This window comes from Triticum urartu, chromosome 7A, assembly GCF_056163025.1.
Source record: "Triticum urartu cultivar PI428250 chromosome 7A, HENAU_Tu73, whole genome shotgun sequence".
Taxonomy (NCBI): Eukaryota; Viridiplantae; Streptophyta; class Magnoliopsida; order Poales; family Poaceae; genus Triticum; species Triticum urartu.
Genome location: NC_141879.1, coordinates 735,721,659 through 735,732,463, shown reverse-complemented (window position 1 = coordinate 735,732,463; position 10,805 = coordinate 735,721,659). Strand labels below are relative to the sequence as shown.

At 45.6% G+C, this 10,805-nt stretch overlaps 1 protein-coding gene across 1 annotated transcript; it reads left to right on the top strand.

The window, feature by feature from the left end:
- The first annotated feature begins 5,556 nt into the window (after positions 1-5,556).
- LOC147962471 (uncharacterized) lies at positions 5,557-10,461 on the top strand. Its single transcript, XM_087534201.1, has 2 exons — positions 5,557-5,847; positions 6,190-10,461. Exons 1-2 carry the CDS (start codon positions 5,557-5,559, stop codon positions 10,459-10,461), a joined length of 4,563 nt encoding a protein of 1,520 aa, XP_087390327.1.
- The last annotated feature ends 344 nt before the right edge of the window (positions 10,462-10,805 follow it).

The following is a 10,805-nucleotide window of genomic DNA, read 5'->3' as shown; positions in this document are numbered from 1 at the left end:
CGCGGGGCAGCGACGGCGTCGGGGCGGGGCGGCGCGGGACGGCGTCGGGGCGGGGCGGCGCAGGACGGCGTCGGGGCGGCGCGTCGGAGGCAGGGCGACGACGGCGACGGCGAGGCAGACGGGCAGCTTGGCGGCGACGCGGCGGGAGAATGAGGAACAGAACGAAAAATTCACAAGTCCTGGTTATATAGACGAGGCATTGGTCCCGGTTCGCGGCAACAACCGGGACCAATGCCACCTTTAGTCCCGGTTGGCGCCACCAATCGGGACAAAAGGCCACTTTTCGGCAGCCCAAAGGGCGGGAAGCGGCAGCCTTTGGTCCCGGTTGGTGCCACCAGCCGGGACTAAAGGGGGGCATTGGTCCCGGTTGGTGCCACGAACCGGGACCAAAGGCACCTGTCATCCCGGTTGGTGCCACCAACCGGGACCAAAGGGCGTGTACTGGAACTGTCGCGGTGCGTTGGGATGTTTAGTCCCACCTCGCTAGCCGAGAGGGGCTCGGAGTGGTTTATAAGCCCTGCCGAGCCGACCACTTCGAGCTCCTCTCTACTGCAGGCTTACGGGCCTAAATCCACTCTCCGTGCCTATGGTCCTACTGGGCCTACTGTGGGCCTGCATCCTGGCCCAACTAGCGGGCTTCTAGTCGTATGCAGGCTGTGGTGGCCCAGTAGGCGGCATTTTTTAAAAAAATCCAGTTTTTCGTTTTTTTACTTACAGCAAAATACTTACTAGTTTTTCAGTTATTATTTTTGGTTTTAGGTAATAAAAATTATAAACTTTCTGTTAGTGCCATTAATTTTTCAATTTGAATTGTTTAAATTTGAATTCTTTGAAATTTATGTGAATCACTAGTTTGTAACAAAAGAAATATTTATGATAATTCTTTTTGCTATTAAAGTTTCTTTTTGCTTATAATGTTTTGAACAGAAAATACTTTGATAATTTTAGTTGCATAAATTTTATATAATTTGAGTTTCAACAATACTAGAGGTTTATACCCTGAAATTTAGTCCCACCTCGCTAGCTGAGGGAGCTCGAGAGTGGTTTATAAGCGTTGATGCGCCTTCCCTCTCGAGCTCCTCTCAAATGCAGGCTTTCGGGCCTAACCGTGTGCGGTGTGACTGTGGGCCTACTGGGCCTCCTGCGGGCCTGAATCCTGGCCCATGGTACGGTTTCTAGTCGTATTCAGGCCGTGGGGGCCAAGTAGGTGGCACCTTTTTTTTTCTTTGTTGCTTTATTTATTTTATTTTGTTTCTACTTACAACAAAATACTTATTGTTGCTATTTTTTCCAGTTTTTTTGTTTTGTTTTCTGCATTATTTATTTTCTTTTGTTTTTTGCTTTATTTTTTAATTCTTTATGCTTTTAGTTTTAGAAAAATTATAAACTTTGTGTTAATGCCATTACTTTCCAAATTAGAAAACACTTTGTGTATTATATTTACTATCTACAATCTTTCTCCACAGAGATACCAAAAATTATAAACTTTCTGTTAGTGCCATTAGTTTCCAAATTAGAATAGTTAAAATTAGAATTCTTCGAAATTTGTGTGAATCTCAAGTTTGTGATTAACTTTACTAAAAAAATGAACATAGATGCGCCTATAGAGAAAATTCAACCTAAATTCATAATCAATTTCTATGAATTTCAGAGAAATTCATTATGAATTTAGGTCAAATTTCCTGTATAGGGGCATCTATTTTCATTTTGAGAGGAGCTCAACAAGGCAGAGAGGGACGGGCTTATAAAGCAGTGTGGGCGCCCTTCGGTTGGCGAGGTGGGACTAAACTGTGAATCGCAACGAGGACCAACCATTTAGTCCCGGTTGGTGGCATGAACCGGGACTAAAGGGGACCTATTGGTCCCGGTTCATGCCACCAACCGGGACCAATGATGGTGGGCCAGGAGCGAGGCCCATTGGTCCCGGTTCGTCCCACCAACCGGGACCAATAGGTCCAGACGAACCGGGACCAATGGCCCACATGGCCCGGGCGGCCCCCTGGGCTCACGAACCGGGTCCAATGCACCCATTGGCCCCGGTTCTAAACTGAACCGGGACTAATGGGCTTACCCGGACTGAACCTTTGCCCCCTTTTCTACTAATGTGATGATTCATTTCAGCAGAAACACACTAGTATTGTCGATCCATCATTATCCTTGGATCCATCTAACCTTCAGCTTATCGACAAGGTTGTCCACGCTTCCAATTCCCATTTCTATTTATTCATTCATTCATTTAGCCTTAGTGGAGCTAGAGGCTCCTTCTAAGCTGATTTGTTTCTGATATTTTTATTTCTCCTGAACCTGATAGACTGTGAACAGTCTTATGGACCAAATGGACCATGGATAATCTCATGACAGCAATTCTGATAATTCATTTCAGAAAAACCACACTAGTATTGTTGATCAATCATCAGCCTTGGATCCATCTAAACTTCAGCTTGTTGTGTACAGCCCCGACAACACAGATTCTGTTCCGCCATCGGTCGTCGACCACCACGCCCACGGAATCCTCACCACCACCTCCACCGAGCTTTGGCACCAGCAGCCTCCAAGCTTTGTTGACGCTCACTTCCTGGACTACGTGTGTCGTCTGCAAAAGTCTCTTTACGGCCTTAAGCAAGTCCCACGAGCTTGGTACCAACGGTTTGCCCTCTTTGCACATCGGCTTGGCTTTGTCGCTTCCAAGTCGGATGTGTCTCTCTTCATCTACAGGCGTGGCACCGATCTCACTTACCTCTTATTGTATGTGGACGACATTGTTCTCACTGCATCGACGGATCAGCTCCTCCGACACCTGACACAGCAGCTCCACACAAAGTTCGCCATGACAGACCTCGGTACTCTGTCATTCTTCCTTGGCATCTCTGTTACTCGGACTTCCTCGGGCATGGTCCTCTCTCAGCGATAGTATGCCTTGGAGTTACTTCACCGTGCCGGCATGGTTGACTGTAACACCTCCGCTACTCCCATCGACATCAAGTGCAAGCTCTCGGCTTAGGATGGCCCTCTTCTCTCCGATCCCACCGAGTATCGGAGCTACGCCGGTGTTTGCAATATTTGACACTTACGCGACCGGACATCGCGCACGCAGTTCAGCAGGCCTGCTTATACATGCATGCACCCCGAGAGCCTCATATGCACTTGGTTAAGCGCATTCTCCGGTACATAAAGGGCACCCTCGACCTCAGCTTACACCTCTCGAGTTCCTCCTCCATAGTGCTTACAGCCTACTCTGACGCTGATTGGGCTGGGTGCCTTGATACTCGATGCTCTACGTCTGGCTACTGCGTCTATCTCGGAGATAACCTTGTCTCTTGGTCATCTAAACGACAGACCATCGTCTCTCGGCGAGGATGATGGCACCACTAGTAGAAAATGGGCCTTTAGTCCCGGTTCTGGAACCGGCACTAAAGGGTGGGGACTAAAGCCCCCCCCCCCCTTAGTGGCACGAGCCAGCGTCGTGGTCTGGGGGACCTTTAGTCCCGCTTGGTAACACCAACCGGGACTAAAGGTTTTTTTCTGATTTTTTCAAAAAAAAATTGATTATGAATTTTTTTTCCGGTTTTCAATTTTCTGAATTATTTGACGATTTAGTCTCTAAGCACCCCTCATAACTGCTCAAGTGTCGATCACTCATTCCAAATCGTCTAACTTCCCGGCCGGTCACCCATCCTGCCTGAGCACGCTTAACTTCCGAGTTCTATTCCCCCTTATTTCCAAGTCTGCACTTGTTGTTTTTCTGACAATAGTAAGCTGTCAATCCTATTAACCCTCAGGAGTTTAGCTTGAGCATGAAGTCACACGTTTCACCGTTTGAGTTTGAAACTATTATTCTAAAAAACAATAATTATTTAGTAACACTGATATTTCTTGAATAAGTAGTTTGACCAGATTTGAGCAAAATTTAAAAAACTGAAATAATTATTTAGTAACACTAATATTCTTGAATAATTATTTAGTAACACTAATATTTCTTGAATAAGTAGTTTGACCAGATTTTAACCAAAATTCAAAAAAACTGAAATTTGAGCATAACTTTTTTTCCTTTTAGAACATGAGGATTCTAAAAGTTTTCAAAAGGGCCTACGGCGGTAAAAATCGGATGCGGATTTTCGTGCTGAACATTTTGATATATTATACTTTTTTTCGACATCGTATGCAAAAGATATAGTCGTTTTACTTTTTCATCACACTTTTTGCAAAACATGTTGAAACTTATGTTTTTAAATTTACCTAACTAGTAGATGTAGCAACATAACTACATCTCAAAGAATTTTAACTTTTGAAGTTTTTATCATTTTCTTTTGGGTTTTTTTTTTAAACTGAAAAGGCGATGGGGGAGAGGGGGTTGTGTCTCCAACCGGGACTATAGGTTAGACCCCTTTCGTCCCGATTTGTGGCACAAACTGGGACTATAGGTTAGACACAAACCGGGAGTAAAGGGGGCTTGTGGGGCCCCGGCCTGACGCCAGCTTGTCACCACCGCTTTAGTCCCTGTTTGTGACACAAACCGGGACTATAGGTCACAAATGAACCGGGACTATTGCATAATCGTTCGAACCGGGACTAATGGTACCATTAGTGCCGATTCATTTACAAACCCGGACTAATGTGCCTCACGTAAAGTGATTTTTCTACTAGTGCATGTCCGGCGAGGCAGAGAAGGACCGAGGCGGTGTGGATGCACTCGAGAGCGGCGAGCTCGTGGATGCACGCGTCCATGAAGGGGACGAGCTCCCCGGCGTGGGGGTAGATGTGGTCGCCGCGGCATGGGGATGGGAGCCGGGCGGTCTCTAGCCCTCTCATTTCGGAGAGATCACGCCGCCCCGGGGAGAAGGTCGGGCCGCCCAGAGGAAGAGGTCGCCCCGACGGGGCGAATGCTGAATGCCCTCATGTCGCGGAGTTCTCCGAGGTGCGGGGCACCCTAGGAAACAGCTGGGACGGCGGAGCTGGGCGGCCGGAGGACGGGGATCTGGCCGGGGTGCAAGGGGACGGCCGTTGTGCGAGAGGACGAAAGGTGAGGGGAACAGGATCGAGTGTGGTTGTGTGGGTTGGGTGAGCATTAACAAGTACGAGGATAAGGTTTTTTCGTTCGCTCGGTTTGGTCGCTGCCCAAACTATTCTGAAACGATGACTGGCACCAGATCATATCAAGATTAATTTTGTGTAAATCGAACGGTGTGAAAAGCGTTTCGACCGGATGTTTTCGTGCCACACGTGTGGCACTTATCATTTGGGAAACGTTTTACATTTGTGAACAGAAGAGGTAAGAGTACAATTTACAGTTTAATCTATCCTCAAAGTCCATGTCACAAGTAGATCCACTCCTGGATACTTGATTCGGTCAGTACATACGTGGAAGCCCTTGGTTTTGCCGGGGTGAGATTTGTTAACAACTGAAGAGAGAGACAGACAACAGCATCCGTCCAAAGCAATCCTGCCAAAACGGCGGAGATATCTGGGTCGAGACGAGATATCACGGACTAATTTTCGCCTTGTTCTCTGTCTTCTCCTCTCCTTGTTGAACAACCGCACGAGCCCACGGTGGAGGACATGGATACGGCGGCGCAGGCCATCGTCCCGGCCGCCTGCGCGCTGCAGGCTTGGTCGGCCCGCGCCGGCATCGCCCGCGAGGTTGAGGGGCTCAGGGCGGCCCTCGACGGCGCCAGGCGGACTCTCGACGCTGCCGCGGCGGGTGGCGAGCTGCAGAACAGGTCTCTCCATGTGTTCCTCCTCAAGGAGGTCCGCCGCGAGGTGTTCCGGGCGGACACGCTGCTGGACGAACTGGACTACCACCGTATCCGGGAAGAACAACGGGCGGAAGCTGCCGGCGCGGCCGACGAGGTTGTCCATCCACGTTTCCGATTCCCGTTTTTTTCTCACTCGTTCATTTGGCCTTAGTATATAGCTTAGCCTTCTTCAGTTGATATGTTTCTGAGATTTTTGTTTCTTCTGGTAGTATATGAACAACCTTATGGACCAAATGGACCAAGGAAAATCCCATGGCAGGAATTCTGATGATTCATTTCAGCAGAAACACACTAGTATTGTCGATCCATCATTATCCTTGGATCCATTCCGATTCCCATATATATTTATTCATTCATTCATTTAGCCTTAGTGGAGCTAGAGGCTCCTTCTAAGCTGATTTGTTTCTGATATTTTTATTTCACCTGAACCTGATAGTCTGTGAGCCGCCTTATGGACCAAATGGAGCATGGAGAAATTCGTGATAGCAAGACTGATGATTTATTCCAGCAGAACCGCACTAGTACTGTTGATCCATCACCAGCCATAGATCCATCTAAACTACAGCTTGTCATGTACGGCGCCGACGAGGCAAATTCTGTTGTGCCACGGATGAAGCTAGATAAGAATGAGATCTTATATAGGATATCGGACAGTGTCAATCAGCTCAATGAGATGCATCGTGACGCACGCAAGGCGCTTAAACTCGAGGAGCTGGACTCCCTTGCTCTCAGAATGGGCTCTCCAGACACAGACTTCTGGGAGACAACTCCTGCTGTTATTGAACCCAGAATTTATGGGAGGGACAAGGAGCAGAGTCATATAGTCAACACACTTGTGTGTAGTGAAACAAAGGATGAAGGTATATCAGTTTTCGCCATTGTCGGAAACGGTGGTGTTGGCAAGACCACCTTAGCCCGTTTGGTGTATAACGATGCTAGCATTGCACAACATTTTATCCTGCGTCTATGGATCTATGTGTCTGTTACTTTTGATGAGGTTAAGCTTACACATGATTTGCTTGAATGCCTATATGGTGATAGATTTGAGGGGATTGAGGACTTGACCAAGCTCCAAAAGTTTGTCCAGGATGGCGTGAAGTCGAAGAGGTTACTACTTGTTATGGATGACATATGGGAAGACCATGACCTGAGTCGATGGGACACATTCCTAGCTCCACTTCGATGCGCTGAAGTCAAGGGAAATAAGGTTTTGGTAACCACAAGGAAATTTTCTGTTGCGGCAATGACGGGCGCAAAGGATGAAATTAAGCTGGACGGTCTAACGGAAGAGAATTTTTGGGCTTTATTCAAGGAATGTGCATTTGGGAACAGGAAAGAGCAACTGAAGCTAGTGTATATTGGGCGTCAGATAGCCGAGAAATTGAAGGGATATCCTTTGGCTGCTAAAACTGTTGGAACACTACTAAGAAAAAAGCTTGATGTTGAGCATTGGAGGAAAATTCTAGACAGCACTGAATGGAAATATCAAGAAAGCAACGAAGACATCATACCGGCATTGAGGATTAGCAACAACCATCTTCCCTTCCTTCTTCAACCGTGCTTCTCATATTGTTCACTGTTCCCTAAGAATTACCATTTCAACGCTGAACAACTGGTGAACATATGGATTGCACACGGTTTTGTGCGTCCCAAAGAAAGCAAAAGAATAGAAGATGTAGGACGTGATTACTTCAATGAGCTCGTGGACTGTGGGTTTATTCAATACGAACCAACAGGACTTTCTTACATCATGCATGATCTGATTCACGATCTAGCACAGATGGTTTCTTCTGATGAATGTTTTACTATAGATGCTCTACGGTCTAGAGAAACACCAAAGTTTGCTCGCCATGTCAGTGTTGTTACAGAATCAGCGTATCGTCCAAAAGGAGATGGCAGTATGGCACCTAATGAATCTTTCAGACAGGAATTTGTTGAAGCAATTGGTGCATTCCAACCCAAGAATGTGAGCACAATTATGTTGATTGGTAGATATGACTCAAACTTTTGTGAAGCATTTCGAGACAAATTCGATGAGTTCAGAGCCATTCGTGTATTAAAACTGGAAATGATGTTTGATGATTTGAGTTCTTTGATATGTGACCCTGCAGCATTTATTCATCTTCGTTATCTGGAGCTGCGTGCTGCTTATGCAACTTCAAATTTGCAGTTGCCAGAGTCCATATGTAGACTGTACCATCTAGAGGTCATTGACATTAATATAATACATAATTTTGGATCTCATATGGAGTTACCAAGAGGGTTCAGCGATCTTGTAAACCTGCGCCACTTTCTTGCCTTTGAGAATTTACATGAGAAAATTGCTGCTGTTGGGAAACTGAAATTTCTTCAGGAGCTCAAGGCTTTCAAAGTAAGTAAGAAAAAAGAATTTACTATTGATCAATTAAGAACTCTATCGGAGCTCAGAGGATCACTGAAAATATATGACCTTGGAAATGTTGGGAGCAAAACGGAGGCTATGATGGCTAGACTTGAGGACAAGGTATACTTGACCGGCTTACATTTGTCATGGGATAAAATGCAAGGCAATGCTGCTTCTCACACAGCAGTACTTGAAGGATTTCAACCACCCACAAGCCTCAGATGTCTCAGAATTGACGGACATAGAGGTGCTACTCCCAAATGGTTAACAACAGATTTTACACTTACATCGTTGCAATCTCTTCATTTGGAGCATTGCCTGGACTGGAAAGACCTTCCACCTATTGCAAAGATGCCATTCCTTAAAGAGTTGCACTTGGTTCGCATGTTTAAAATCAAAAAATTGGTAATTGGTACCCTGGAGGTGATGGAGCTACGTGAGCTGCCTCAATTGACAAATTGCACTATCTTAGCTGAAGAGTGCTCATCCAAAAGTATACAAGTTCTTGAAATTATTTCATGTTATCACTTGAAGAAACTACCATTTTTGCAGAACTCTGGTAGCCTGGAGAAAGAGCAACGACTATCAAATCTCCACCGAGTTCATATACATGATTGGCTAGGATCCGGAGACTTACCAGCACTCCCTGTCAGCAAAATATTAACTGATTTGGACATTTCAAATCCTGGCTCAGTTCGACCCATGTCGTTCCGTCTCAAGCACGCAGTTGGATCAGATGGGTTGACCCTAACAATTAGTGGCCATACCAACCTAAGCAGTTTGGATGAGAAAGTGTTGGCATTTCATAATCTTACTGCTTTAGTAGAAATAGAGATTACAAGCTCTCCAGATATATCTAATCTTGCATGGAATAGCTTGCAGCAGTTGATATCCCTAAGAAGGTTCACATTATCTTCTTGCCCCAAGGTATTCTCTTCACTGACAACCGGATACATGCTCCCACCTTCACTTGAAGATCTCAACTTGTCAAGGTGCGACATTACTGGGAATCAACTATCCAGGGTGCTGGCTAATCTTCCCAATCTGTCATCCTTGAAGATAGCATATTGTGATAAGATAACATCGCTGGCTGTAGGCTTATCATCGAATGACATAGATTCAATACATGAAGGACTATGTTGCATCCCAGTCCACTGTTTGACGAGCATACGACAGTTGCACATCTCTTCTGACATGGCTTTTTTGAGCAGGAAGGGCCTAGCAGAATTCAGTTCCCTTGAAAAACTTGTTATAAAAGGTTCTGCCGAGCTTCTTACATCCATGGTTCTCCAAGCAGGATTAGAGTCAGACAACTGTATAATTCTTCCCTCTTCATTGGTAAATTTAATGATCGATAATTTGCCCAACATGCTATTGAAGCACTCAAGCCTCACCTCCCTTGTTCAGCTAGACTTGGACCAGAGTCCTAGTTTAACATCGGTTTACCTGCTTTCATGTACAGCGTTACACACATTGGTAATCAAAGAATGCCATTTGCTATCTTTATGTGAAGGTTTTCAGGCCCTTATTCGACTCAGCACATTGACATTAAAGTATTGCCCAAGCATGAAGTCTTTGGGACTGCAGTCTTGCGTGGCACTGCGACACCTACATGTGGAAGGTTGCGGCGCGTTATCGACACTTGAGAGCTTAGTGTGCCTTCCACTACTCATTGAATTGCATCTGATCAAGAATCAAAAATTGGTTTCTCTCAAGTTGCATCCTCATGCTGCACTGGAGAGCTTGAACATTAGAGAATGCTCTATATTGTCTTCATGGGAACAGTTGAACTCCCTTCGAAACCTTAAACGTCTGGAAATCGGAGATGCTCCTAACTTCGTGTCAGCATGGAACCGTATGGCTCAAGAGGCTGAAATTGCCGACCAACATGTGTGCTTACCACTTGAGACACTTCATATCGATGAACCCAGTTTTCTCACAGTAGCCGTGTGTAGGCTCCTGGCCTCTCTTAAGGAACTCCGCATTGGTCTTGCTCGGGATTCTCACGATGTGGGCTGCCAGATTACGAGATTCACTGATGGGCAGCAGGAAGCGCTACAACTTCTGCACTCACTCCATCGTCTTGAGCTGTCGTCCTTGATGAATCTTCAGATGCTGCCCTCAGAGTTGCATCTTCTTCCGTCGTTACAGTATTTGATCATAAACAAATGTGAGAGCATCATGTCGCTACCAGAAAAAGGTCTTCCAGCTTCGCTCAAGCTTCTCGATGCCGATAAGTGTAGCTCTGAACTGTATGAACAATGCAAGCAAGTAAGAGGACTCAAATGGTTGTGCATCCATGGACGCGAACACGAAAAGTGCTAGCTTGTTTATCTGAAGGTATGCAATATTTTTTCTTATTTACATCTTTATATTACACGTGAGTATGCAGTTCTCTCCAGCTAAAACCATGTTTTTCATTCTAGTTATCTGTACGGCAGTTTACTGCAATAAACAATTGTTTCATAGGCAACTTGAATAATTACAAAGAATAACAAATAAACAAAGGATTTCGGTTGGTGATGATGGTGGTGGTATGTCATGCCTTGCTATTTTTACACCTCACTAACAGGAGGCATACAGCAGGTGATTGATCTCTTTGGCCACACCATTGCTTTATGGGCCCTAAGTTGTAGGCTAGATGGTTTCACCCGAAACATGTGTAAAAT